This window comes from Furipterus horrens, unplaced genomic scaffold (genome assembly GCF_987537825.1).
Source record: "Furipterus horrens unplaced genomic scaffold, mFurHor1.1.pri manual_scaffold_8, whole genome shotgun sequence".
Classification (NCBI taxonomy): domain Eukaryota; kingdom Metazoa; phylum Chordata; class Mammalia; order Chiroptera; family Furipteridae; genus Furipterus; species Furipterus horrens.
The window spans coordinates 102,401,118-102,414,878 of NW_028327178.1; the positions used below are offsets into that span (position 1 = coordinate 102,401,118).

Below are 13,761 nucleotides of genomic sequence, written 5' to 3' on the forward strand. Positions count from 1 at the left end.
CCTTCAACTTTCTGCTGTATTTTCTTTCCTATAGGTTCAGCCCAATCTAACCTCCATACCTGGATGCATGCTGTCCCTTTTACCTGGAAGGGCCCTCCTTCTCCCTCTGGCTTATCTGAAGGTTACCTGTCGGGAGCATGTATCATGCTTTTGGGCCACCCTGTCTATGTTTGGGGGATGTCCACCTTACAAGTAGAAAGCAGAGCCAGACCTGATCTCCAGCCTCCCTTGCAGCTAGAGGCAGGCATGAGGCCTTGGCTCTGCCAACCAGTCACACCCATATGGGCATTTCATTTGGAAGTGGGTGGCTTGAAGAAGGCACACCTCAAAGCCATCTGGTAAGAGTAGCAGAGGAGCTCAAAGTTTTCAGAGACAGCTGCAGAAGTGGGATCCTGGAAACAGCATCCCATCTTAGCACCGGCCATGTGGACAGCCGACCTGCACTCCGGGGTGGTAGCAGCAGCCCTTTCTGAGCTGTGTAACAATGAAATATGCACAGAGCATTTGGCTGTGGAGCCCCCAAACCTGATTCCTTGGCCCTCCCAGAATTTCTAAGGGCTTCTTGCTGTATTTTAATAAAATCCTTTGCTGCTTAAATGATCTAGAGTGAATTCTGTTGTTGGCAATTCAAAACCTTGTCTGATACCTTCATCATCTAGGTATTATTTCCCTGTGCTTTAGTGGCTTCAAATAACACAGATTTGTTACCTCATAGTTCTAGGGGTCAGAAGTCTGAAATGGGTCTCACTGGGCCAAATTTGGGGTGTCGTGAGCGCTACGTCCTTTCTGTAGGTTCTAGGGAAGAGTCTGTTTTCTTACCTTTTCCAAATTCTATAGTCACCCACATCCCGTGGCTCATGGCCCCTTCCTGAGTCTTCACAGCCAGCAGTGGCGCTGCGTCGGCCTCTGCTTCCATCATCACATGTGCCTTCTCTGGCTCTGACCCTTCTTGTAAGAACCCTTGTCATTGTATTCAGCACCTCCTCTCCAAAGAATCCACAATAATCTTCCCATCCCAAGATGCTTAATGCAATCCCATCTGCAAAGCCCCTTTGTCATGTAAAGTCACATATTCACAAGTTCCAGGAATTAGGGTGTGGGTATCTTTGAGGAGCTATCCATCCATCCACCAGAGTTGGGTTCCCCAGAAGCATATCCTGAGATAAGGACTTGGGTGCAAATGGGTTATTTGGGAAACGTCAGTGGGAGAGCAGGGACGTGATACAGGGACAGGAAGGAAGCCACTACGGGGTGTGCCATTAGGCCAGAGACCACTGGGGACCTCTGGGAGACTGCAGAGCCGTCGGTTCATCATTGGGTGGCTCTTGCAAGGGTGTCAACCCACCGGCACTTCTGGTCTGCCCAAGCCGGGCTGAGTGCATGGTTGCGGCCAGAGAGAGCTTTGAGGCTGAGAGTCCGGCATAATTAAAAGTACATAGCGAAACAGCACAAGTGGACATCTGCCCTGGGCGCTCACCTGTCCTTCCTAGAGAAGGCTGCTTTCTGTGGACCGTGGGGCTCGGCCAGCCTGTGTGCCGGACACAGAGTCAGAGTCAAAGTCCCCAGAAGCAGCCCTTCGGCAATGATGGGTGGGGACTAGGTGAAGGACTACCCCAGTTTCCTCATCCCTTGGCTGGGATAAGTCTGAGGCATGTCTATGCACTGTTTCAAATTAAATTTAGTGCAACAAATAAAGAAAATCAAGGTGATGTGGAAGCAAGTGGTGAGGATAGAGGTGATAAGACTGGGAAGTTATGACAGCCTCCCTTGCCCAGTGACCTTGAGCTGCAAACAGAATGGTGGGAAGGGCCCAGCCAGCGGGGCTTTCCAACTCCAATAGACACCACACACCCCTTTTTATAACCACAAGTCGTCCGTTAGCTATTTGGAAATGAAATTCACAGATAATGAAATCTTCCTACACACGTGCTTTTTAAAAAAGATAATGACCTAACAAACAAAGATGAGACAAAAGGAGAGCAATGTATAAATTGCAAGTTTTATTTCAATATGTAAATGCTCAGACACAATTACTCTAAGAGATATATTGAAGCAGTCAGATGCTGGGACCTTAAAGGAGAATCCCCTGAATGGTGACAGGTACAAAACACACTGACCAGGGGTGCCACTATGGCACTCAAATACCGTGGCTGGGATAAATGGTGATTATGTGGTTTTCAAATGGTGACCAACATTTGCTAAAGTTCCAGACAAAATGCAGTTTTCCCTTGAATTACAGTAATAGTTGCAGTCCTAGAAAATCAATATATATTAAAACCAAACGAAAAATGCTTTGTGTTTATACGTAAAACAGATCTAGGTTCTAGGTTTAGATCAATCCTTAATTTTTTTTTTTTTTTAATATATTGATTTCAGAGAGAAGGAGAGAGAGAGAGAAAGAGATTGGTTGTTCCACTTACTGATGTATTCATTGGCTGATTCTTCTTCTCTGTGTCCTAACCAGGCATCAAACCTGCAAACTTGGTGTTTTGGGATGACGCTCTAACCAACTGAGCTACCTGATCAGGGCAGACTATTCTTAATAGGTTTCCCACCTAAGGGACGTCTAGTCCAGCTGCATGAGACACATGTAAATCTTTGTTATATGGGATTGTCCAGCTCTCTGCAGGATGCTGTCAAGCCTTCCTGCTCCCCACCTCCACCCCACCCCCCCCACCGCCAATCATGACAATAAAAAACTTTCCCCACAAAACTTCAAAATGCCCCAGGGAAGGATACTGCCCGCACTGAGAAGCACTGATTGAGAGGAACAGAAACGCATCAGCCATGCCCTTGATTGGAACAAAAAGGGAATCCGGGGTGGCCAGAGAGTCCTGAGGAAGAAGAGAAGAAAAAGGGAGAGAGAGGTTCAGGCAGAGAATCCAGCCAAGGTGAGATACAGGTATCCTCTGGTCTTCAAAGCTCGTACTCCTCCACGTGGCTTTTATGAAGGACCTACATTGGAACCTGTTTTCCTTAACCGAAAGAAATCCGAAAAGAAAAAGCGAAAAGAACCATTAAAGAGGCAGGGCGCACCCTGAGCCGTGAGAGTGACCCGGCCGAGCTCCTTCCCCAGGAACCACAGGCAGCATCCAGAGCTTTGAGCTGTGTCTGTGAGCATCTGGGCTTTCACTCCATTAAGTTTGTGCATCCATCAGCAAGATGTATCCTAAGGTATCAGAAAAGCCTAAGAGAGCTCTAAGGGGGTTCTGCTTCGAGTAAAACTGGACATAATTACGCAGTTCGATTGTGGGGAATGAAATAAAGACAATGTGAGTGCGTTGAACTTGCCTGTGTTCACCATTCATACTAGTTATGCACGCGCGCGCGCACACACACACACAGAATCTTGAAAGCTGCCAGAGTTACTACTGGTTCTGCTAATAGAGAAATGGCCTCCTTTAATCAGCACCCAGTAATGGATAAAATGGCAAGTCTATTGCCTGAGTGGATTGATGGGTGTGCAACATGTGGTGTGCTGTCATCTCGGAACACTCAAAATATTTCCCACGTAAATTGATGGTAATTGCTTCCTTGCCTAATGCCATTTTGGCTTACAAAAGATTTCATAGGACTGTTCTACTTTCAGATAGTAGGGGAAACTTGCCCTTAGACTCAATTCCAAGGGCAATGGGGAGTGGAGTAGGTTTTCAGCAAGGCAGTGACATGGCCTGACCTTGTTGTGGGGGATGGCACAAAACTCCCGTTGCTCAGGAGATTGCACTGCACTTTTCTGAGAGTTTCACACATTCATTCCCTCCCTCACTCATTCATTCCACGCAAAAGGACTGAGGGGTTTCTCGTGCTGTATAACAAATGTAGGGTATAAAAGTACAATCATGTGTTGTTTTCTGCTGTTCTGTAGGTTGGCTGGGCAGTGCTGCTGCTGGGTTCACCGTGGTTACTGAAGCTTTCGTATTCAGCTAGTGGGTCACCTGAAATGACTGAGCCTCTCTCTCCAGGTGTTCTTTCTTCCAGATGCTTCCTGAGCATCCAAGGCCTCTTGACTCCTAGGCTCTGGACCACACACAGCCTCACTTCTGTGACATTCTATTGATCAAGGCAAGTCACCAGGCTAACCCAAGCAGATAAAGAGACAGACTCCACTTCAATAGGAGGAGCTCTAAAGCCACATGACAGCATTGGAATTCATGGCCATGAAACATTCTACCTGGCTGTGGACCAGGCCCTCAGGATACAGCCTGCCCCTCTGTGGCCTATCCCCTGGACTGACAACAAGCAAGTCAACAAGTAGAAGAGGTCAGAAAGTACAATGAAACACATCTCATAGCAAGAGAGGGGGGCTACTTTAGACAGGGTGGTCAGGTAGGGCCTCCCTGAGATGTTTGAACAAAGACCTGAGCATTTGAGCATGCCGGCATGGGAAGTTTCTGAGGTTTCCAAGAAAGACAGGTTCTTGCATGAGCTCAAAGCACCATGGCTCCACTTGGCAGAAGAGGGCCATGGGAAAGAAAGGGCTCCAGGGGACATCAGCCGTGGTGTTGTGCTAGCACTGGCGGCGGGATGGAGTCAGCTCCACTGCGGTGACAGGACAGCTGTGTGGAAGGTGTGTGTGTCCTGCCGACGGGCATGGAGGAATCCTGTTTGGACTACCTCGCTCTCCACCCTCACGTGCCCTTTCCATCCACCCATCAACCCCTTCGTTTCCTTTTCTCTCCATCACCCACCACGTTTTCTTGCCACCCTTTCTCACTTCCTTGCCCCCCCATTTCTTTTCCATCTCGTGCCTCTTCCCTTGTCCTAACTCCCCACTCCCCCTTTATCCCTCTCATCTCCCCTTTTCTTTCCTCTTTTCTGCTCTTCTCCCAAACCCTCCTCTTCCCACCTCCTCTCTGCCCTCATCTCTAACCACCTCACAGCCTCTTCTAATCCCTTAGCTTCTTCTCGTTCCTCCTCACCTGCTCCTCTCACCCCTTTATCATCTCTCTCACTCTCTTACCAATTCTCTTTTTTCCCAAACGTCTCTCACCTTCCTTCTTCTCCTCCCATCTCCTTCTCTCTCATCTCCTCTCCTTCCTCACCTCTCTTACCACTGACCCCAACCTCACGTTCCCTACAGCCTCTTTCGCCCTAACTTATTTCGTATCACCCACACCACCACCTCTCCTCGCTTTCCCTTTTTTTCTTCTCCCCTTCAGGTCCCCTCCTGCTTTCGCAAACTTCTCGCCTTTCTACCTTCTTCCTTTTTCTTCCTACCTCCACCTCTGCCCCGCCCCTCCGGGGCCACCTGGCCCCGCCCCGCCCCAGCCTCAGGCTCCGCCCCTACCTTAGGCCCCGCCCCTCCGGGGTCATGGGGTCGACGGACGCGCGGCTGCCGTAACCTCTCCAGTCACGTGGTCACGTGACGCGCTCCAACATGGCGGCGCCGTGGGGCCGCGGCTTCGCTTCCTGACGGGGCGGTGCGGATGGACGCGGCGGGTGCCGGCCGGGACGCCGGGCCTGCAGTCTCGTTGGGCAGCTCGCTCGTGCCGCCCGCCCACGGGGCTGCCAGCCCCCGTCGGGCTGGCGCCATGCAGGAGAGCCAGACCAAGAGCATGTTCGTGTCCCGGGCCCTGGAGAAGATCCTAGCCGACAAGGAGGTGAAGCGGCCCCAGCACTCCCAGCTGCGCAGGGCCTGCCAGGTGGCGCTCGGTGGGTGAACCGCCCCGGCCCGGCCCCGCGCCGGCCTCCCCACGTCAGCCGTTACCCCACTCGTCCTCAGCCCAGCCTCCTGGGCTCCACCTCCCTGCGACCCCGAATCCCACCCTGCCGCTCTCCTCATTATCCCCGCGGGGAAACTGATGCCCTGGTACCTCGGGACTGCCCCAAGGTCACCTAGCAAGTTAGTGACAGCCAGGGCAGGTTCTCCAACCTCCCAGCCCATGGCTCTTGCCACGACTCCTTGCCGTCCTGTTTCCTGGTTCCTCCGCTCCCCACCCCCATAAGCAGTCCTTGCCCTGAGTTTGTTCTTGACCCGCATTCTCGTGGTTGGGGTTCCCCCGTGCGAGCGGAGCAGGTGGGAAGAGCTGGTTTAGGAAAAACCCTGAAGCTTGCTTTGGGAGTGCCGGATTGGAAAATGTTTACCTTTAATTTGGGGATCTCCCATAACTCCTCTAACTCCCTTCAAGAAAGGAGTGTAACGGGTCATCCTGCATCGCCCAGGCATGGTGTGCAGGAGAGCTCACTCAGGGCGGTCCACTGAAGCCGAGGTTTTGCTTTATTCTCTTCTGGATGCCCTGCACCTGCAACGGTGCCTGGCACATAGCAGATGCTAACTGAAAAGACCCGCAGGTAATGGAGAGAGAATGCTAACCCATGGGTAGTTAAACCTGAGTGGTTCATTCCAACATCAACATCCTGTCTTTTAGCTTAAATCATTCAACAAATATTTTTCCAGTGCCCACGGTGTACCAAGCACTGTGACGGGCCCTGAGGATAAAGTGGGGAACAAGTCAGTACTCTATGTGCCCTTATGGACTTATACTCTGATAGGGGAGACAAAAGTAATAAGAAGATTACTGAGACATCTTTGAATACTGATAATACTTCTGTGAAAGTAAAAGAGCAAATGTGATAATAAAGGAGTGCTTTTGACAGGGTGTCAAAAAAGTAATCCTTTCTGAGGAGATGACATTTGAACTGACTAGTCAAAGGCAAGAAGTATCTGTGCGGAGTTTTGGGAGAGTATAGAGATCTGGGCGGTGAGGATCAATACATTTGACTAGATCTGGCTCCAGGTTAATTCACTGCCCCAATGCCTTTGATTTGGAATCTGTAAAAAGACCTATTTTTCCTAACAGATTGAGCAAATGGAAAGTTTGATTTTCTGTTACAGAGTTTGAGATTGCCATCACCTCTGTCCCTTTATTTGGTTCAAGATGCAGCGCTGGGATTCTTAGGGCCTGGGAGTGGGCTTGTGAACTTTGCGTTTCTCTGGGAGGAAGGCCTGTGGCTTTCATTAGATTCTTATAAGGGTCTGAGATTCTCTCAAGGGTCAAGAATTATTGATAGAGCGGTTGTTGCTTAGATAATCTTAGAGGAGTTCACTGAGTTTTAGACTTGTAGAGCTTGTCTAATCAGAAAACCAGGACTACCTGCTGGATACTGTTTTATCAGAAATGCTTGATAAGCGCTACAAAGCAGTTTGTTAGGCAGAAAAAGCCAGATACATACAACTCCACTTGGAAATCTGCCAGGATTCTGTCCTCTCAGTACTTAAGGGTATGTCACAGACGATTCAACATAGTTATTTGGCAAAAAAAAAGTTTTCATTCTTTCTTCAGAAAACAACATATAATTTTCACCAAATTGTATGTCACATTGTTGGAACCTGCTTACAGAAGAGTCATGTGACCCATAAATGGCCATAACATTGAGAGCTCATTAGGCATTTTTGGATCATATCTTTGTTCAGAGGTTCAGGTTTTTCCAGCCCAAATTATGGAATGTATAATCCAGTTTTCTAGGAGTGAATTGTGAAAAATAGCCTATAAAGGAAGTAATTTGACCACAGGTTAAATGAACAGCAAATTGACATGGTGGCTCATCGTCATCAAATTGAGTAATAGGAACTATTATAAGGAAACCTATGCACAGCGTTGAGCTAAACTGGCCATCTAGTTGTGTGTCATTGCCGTTAAGTAAAAGTGACTGCTTTTACTTATAAGCAGTAGAAAATACAGAGCAAAGTGCCTCGTAAATTTCACTCTGCATCTCAAGTCATAGCCCTCTTTCCAGTAAAAGTAGCCAAAATGAGCCTGTGTATAAGAGGGGTTGCAATATGGCTAGTGTTTTAGAGGATACCATGTGTGGATTATTATTACTTTTGATGGGAGGAACTGTAAATGTCTGCTGAAAGTTGAAACACTTAAATGAGAAGAGCACTTACAGGAACTAGCTTGTGTGATGAGTCTGTGGTGGGGCTGGGGGTGAGGCTGGGGGTGAGGCTGGGGCTGTACAGGATAGGGGCTGTGAGTGTGTTCTCCAGACTCAAGACTGCCTGGGTTCAAAGCACATTCATTCCACTTGCTATCTTTGTGATCTTAGACAGATCTTCTGCCTTCCTCATACGGTTATTACAAAGTTAGTTTACCTGTGCAAAGAACTTGGCATGTAGTAGGTGCTCTGTAAAGACTTGCTGCTATTATTTATTTTTATTAAGCGACACACCACAGAAACTATAAGTGCTCTGGTTTAATGTATTATCTTAAGCTACATTGCTTCTTCATTCAGCAATGACTTGTTGCTTTATTTGGTTTGTGGGTGCAATAAATAATTTAATTACATGGCTAACAGACAGTGTTTATTGCTAAGTTCAGTGAAGACAGCAGTGGGTGTCCCTTGTAAAAACAGTGATGATCAAGACGGAAGAAGTTTGGAGTAATTTCAGTGATTTGTCTCCACTAAATGCCAAATGCACAGAGAGAGACTGCCCAGTTAGGGGATGTGTCCTTCCATCGTTCACCTGGAGAAGTCTGAAGAGCCTGTGAGAGTATTCATCACACCACATTGTGGCTTTTACCTCGTTAATGAATCTTTGACGTAAAATAATCTTGACCCTTTCCGCCCTCTGTTGGGTAACATAATTACATAATTAAACCTCTTTCTCATAACTGTCTTATTTAAGAGCCATTTTCTCTCATGATCTCCCCTTAACTTGTACTTCTCCTCTTAAACTATATGGAGCTTGGGGACTTGACAAGAAATTGAGTGCTTTTAAGTTGGGCATAGAAAAATTGGTCCAGAAGTCTGGAAAACTTTAAGCAATATCTTATTTAATAATTTAATATGCACAAAAGGCTAAATAAGGGTTAAGTGGTCTAGAATTAGTAACTGTGTTAGCCAATATCAAGAACATATAAAAAGAATAGTAAACATACCAATATGTTTTTCATATGAAATTGAGTGATTTTTCTTTTTAAGGATTTTTTTTTTTTTTTTTTTTAGGGCAATTTTTAGATTCACAGCAAAATTGCACTAAAGGTACAGAGAAGTCCCACACATGCATAGCCTTTTCAATTATCATCATCCCTCACCAGAGTGGTACATTTAATTACAATTGATGAACCTACATTACCATTAACATAGGCACTTGGTTGAGTGGCTTTTTAAAATCGCATGTTATGCAATAATTATATATTTAGCATGGTACTGAGCATTTCTAATGTTCCAGGTGTGGTGCCATGAGCTTTCCATGCAGCTAGTTCTTACTCTTATCCTCATTGAGGCCCAGAGGAGTTGGCCAACATAACTCAGTCAGTAAGCAGTGCAGCCGAGGTGTGCACAGGGGCAGTCTGGCTCCAGAGCCCAGGGCCTTAACTATTACTGCCACGCTGTGTTGTTTCTCCATACAAAAGCTCTTGCATATAAAATAGTCAGTGGAGTCTTTAAACAGTCACTATACTGCAGTGATGTTTCTGTGCAGTGAAGTTTTGATGAGGGTTCTATAAGTTATTCAGTAAGTAAAGAGACCATATTTTCTGTAGTTGAATTTCAAGATGTACTTGATAGCCTCTAGTGAAAAGGATCATGACATTTTTTTCCTGCAGGGTTTTACTGCATATGCATTTGGTTTACATACTTTAATTTAGGGACCCAGAGGAAGAAAGAAATGAGGGTTAAGAACTGATTTCCCATAAGCTTCATTGGAGTTATGAAGTTTTTCTTATTTATGACATCTTTCTCTTCATCTGCTGGTAACTCACTCCCTCTTACTAATTCTGCAGTGGTGACGTGTGATTGACGCCCGTTTTTGGGTCCAGTAGGCAAAGGCTTAAGAGAGCAACTTGCCCACATCTGCACAGCCGGCTGGGGAAACAGCTACAACCCAAGCTGTAGCTTAACATAGAAATGATAACATTCACTTTTAGATTTGCTACTCTGACTGTTAAATATGGGATTTAGAGATATGTGCGTGTCTGAGGATCTTAGCTGGGCTGTCTTGATGTCACGATGAAGGTGAAAACCACACTGGAGTGGGCTGAGGCATGAGTGGGAGCTGACAACTCATGTGCTGACAGTGAGCACAGACAAGTTTTTCCCAGACTTTGGTCGTGGTGTGAAGGGGAAGAGGAGATGTGGATAATGGGAAGTTTCCTTTCTTTTTCTTTTTTTCTTAAGGTATATAAGACTTGTTTAAATGTCATTGGGAAGGAGCCAATTAAGGGCATACATTTATAAATCTTAGTTGTATATTAATGTGCAAAACATTCAGTGTTTACACATCAAGATGATATATGATAATTGCTTTTCCTCCATATGATGTTGTTCTTCTAATTTCGATGTGTTCAGAATAACTATTCTCACTATTAGGAAGAACCTCAATGCAAAATTTGAAAAATACAAAAAAAAATAAAAATAAAAATCCCTAAATTCTCATAACTAATACAGTAAGGCTTTAAATTGAAATATAGAATAAAGTATTTAATTTTAGCAAATTATGGTGTTTTGATTTGACATTTTGTTCATGAGTGCTGTAGATTATAAAAGTTTTGAGGAATAACAGGATGCAGGAACCTGACAGATTACTTTTTTTTGAAAAGCTTTGTGATGCTTCTTTGGGAGGAGATCATCTATCTAGAAGCAGCATCTAAAAATTGGATTTTAATGATTGAAAAGCATTTATGTATTGGATTGTCAGAATATTTATTGAGAGCTGAGATTGAAACTTTGCTTATTGATTAGTCCTGTGAACCTGGGCTAATAATTAGCTTTTTTGAGCCTCAGTTTCCTGAGATGATAAAGGTGATAATATCTGTGACTCAGGATTATTTAATGATTAAGTGAACTAATGCAGTAAAGTAACTGACAGTACCTGGCACCTAACAGATGACCTGCTAAAATTCAGAGGCATTGGCATTACCACATTTAAAGAAAACGGAGGTGAATGCTTGCTCTTCTCTGTCCCCCTGTTCATTGGTTTATGGACCTTTTTGCTTGTCTCTGACATTTGGACACCAGTGAAGCAAGTGGTTGGGTGAATTTTGAGCTCTGTCCTGTACTTGTAAATCTCAGGGGAGACTCTGTAAGCAGTGGTGGGGAAAACAGTAAGACCGTTCTTTATGGAAAAGAGTGAACTTATGAAAACCGCATACTTAATCAGGAAGTACATGGAGTCTCCTATATAAATAGCTCAGCACTGTATTTAGTTCTCACCATTTTCATCAGGCTGAGGGGCCTGCCAGGAAAATACTTGACTTTCTTTCCAGCAACGTTATCTTAGAAAAGTGTTTTTATGTTTATTAATTCATTCCTGGAGTCTTCCTCCAAGAAGCTTCTTTTGGTTTCCAGTCTTGGTTGTAAATAAGTCTTTTGGCTTTTTGTTAGGTATTTTATTAGGTTTTATAGATTTGTGGGGAGAACAGCCTTCTTGTGCTAGGACATAAAATTCTTAAATTTTCCCTCAGCCCTAGGGAGTGGTCAGGGTGTATGTGTACTTTACATAGTCCTTTGGCTTGTTGAGTAAACCAGGCTGACATTGACTCGGAAGATGTTTATTGGGTTTCACACCTGGTGTCACGATGCAAGAGAAAGAAAAAAAACAGGACCCTGTTCTCACGGAGTTTGCAGTTAACAGGGAAGAAGGACATTGTTCAGATGATCTTGTCCTCCCAGTCATACGAACAACTCGAGAAGTCCTGGGAAGGAGAGAAACCTGGTCCTGCAAGGGGAGAGAGCAAGTTGGTGATTGGAAACTTTCCTCAGCAAGCCTGGAGATCTGAATTATAAATAAGAATTAAGCTTCTGGCCAAGATGGAGGCGTAGACAGACACGCTGTATCTCCCTCCACGACTAAGAAGGAATACAACTACCTCAAAACTAGAGACAACCAGAAGTTCCAGAAAATTGAGCTTCATGGAAGTCCAACAAACCAAGATATAAAGAAGAAATACTCATCCAGACAGGTAGGAGGGGCGGAGAGGACTCAGTGTGGTGGTGGCAGCGGCAGACCAGCAGAAAGTGCAGTCACACATTTAAAAAAGTCAGGAGGGTCACCTGGGGAGCGCTCCTAGCACCAGACCGTGCAGCTCACGGTCCCAGTGCTGGGATTAATAAAGCCTCATTGCTTCTGACTGCAAACTAGTGGGGGTTGGGGTGGAGGAAGAAACTGCCAGTCTCTCAATAGAGACCACTTGTTTCAACGGCCCACAGGGTCCTAGAACATCCATAGACCCACCCACTCTGGGAACCATGGCCAGGACAAGACCTAGAGAGGCGCCAGTCCCATACAGAGGTGGGAGAAGTGCCTGGAAAAGGGGCTGAGCAAGTGGCATTGTTCCCTCTCAGACCCCTCCCCCACATACAGCGCCACAACGCTGTGAAACGGGTCGCCCTGTACTGATGAATCCCTAAGGCTCCGCCCCTTACAACGTTACACGTGCAACAGCTCTACCTAAGACACAGAGGCAAACAAACACAGGAGCCTGTCAAGATGAGGAGACAGAGAAGTGTGGCCCAAAACGAGGAACAGATCAAGGTTCCAGTGGGAGAACTAAGCAACGAGATAGCCAACCTCACAGATGATGATATAGCCAACCTAACAGACGAAGAGTTTAAAACACTGGTGATAAAGATGCTCACAGGCTTGATAGATATGCTTGAGTATGGCAGATGCATAAGGGAAGAAGTGAAGGCTATTCTAAATGAAACGAAGGAAAATCCACACAAAACCAATGGTGAAGGGAAGGAAACCTGGGTTCAAATCAGTGATTTGGAACATAAGGAAGAAAAAAATAGCCAGTACAGAATGAGGAAACAAGAATCGGAAAAAATGAGAGGCTTAGGAACCTCTGGGACAACTTTAAATGTGCCAGCATCCAAACCATAGGGGTGCCAGAGGGAGAAGAAGAGGTATTGAAAACTTATGTGAGAAAATACTGAAGGAAAGCTCCCCAAATTTGGCGAAGGAAATAGACATACAAGTCCAGGAAGCACAGTGAGTCCCAAACAAGCTAGACCCCAAGAGGACCACACCAAGACACATCATAATTAAAATGCCAAAGGTTCAAGATAAAGAGAGAATCTTAAAAGTAGCAAGAGAAAAGCAGAGAGTTACCTACAAAGGGGTGCCTATAAGAGTATCAGCTGATTTCTCAAAAGAAACTTTGCAGGCAGGAAGGGACTGGCAAGAAGTATTCAAGGTGATGAAAAGCAAGGACTTAAAACCAAGATTACTGTATCCAGCAAAGCTATCATTTAGAAAGGAAGGGCAGATAAAGTGCTTCCCAGACAAGGTGAAGCTAAAGGAGCTCATCATCACCAAGTTATTATTATATGAAATGTCAAAGGGACTTACTTAAGAAAAAGATCAAAATTATGAACATTAAAATGACAACAAACTCACGACTATCAACAAACTGAATCTAAAAAACAAAAACAAAATCCAACTAAGCAAACCAGAATAAGAAAAAAATCATAGATATGGGGATCATTTGGAGAGTTATCAGCTGGGAGGGGGACGGGGGAGAAATGGGGAAATGATACAGGGATTAAGAAGCATAATTGGTTGGTACAAAACAGACAGGGAAGTTAAGAATAATATAGGAAAGGGTGAAGCCAAAGAACTTACATACACGACCCATGGACATGAACTAAGGAGGGTGGGATTGCTGGAGGGAAGGGGGGCACTGGGCAGAGGGGAGCAAAGGGAAAAAATTGGGACTACTGTAACAACATAATAAAATATACTTTAGAAAAAATAAATAGGTTGGGGTCAGATGCATTTTGTCAGCATGGGGAAGCAACATGTGTAAAGGCCCTGTG

The 13,761-nt window shown here is 45.3% G+C and overlaps 1 protein-coding gene across 1 annotated transcript in view; it reads left to right on the plus strand.

Moving 5' to 3' along the window:
* Nucleotides 1–5,374: 5,374 nt before the first annotated feature.
* Nucleotides 5,375–13,761, plus strand: part of ARFGEF2 (ARF guanine nucleotide exchange factor 2) — an 86,912-nt gene continuing 78,525 nt past the window's right edge. Inside the window, exon 1 of the mRNA XM_090286534.1 lies at nucleotides 5,375–5,652. Within this exon, the coding sequence (XP_090142660.1) occupies nucleotides 5,427–5,652 (226 nt within the window). The 5' untranslated portion in view covers nucleotides 5,375–5,426. The remainder of the gene's footprint in view (nucleotides 5,653–13,761) is intronic.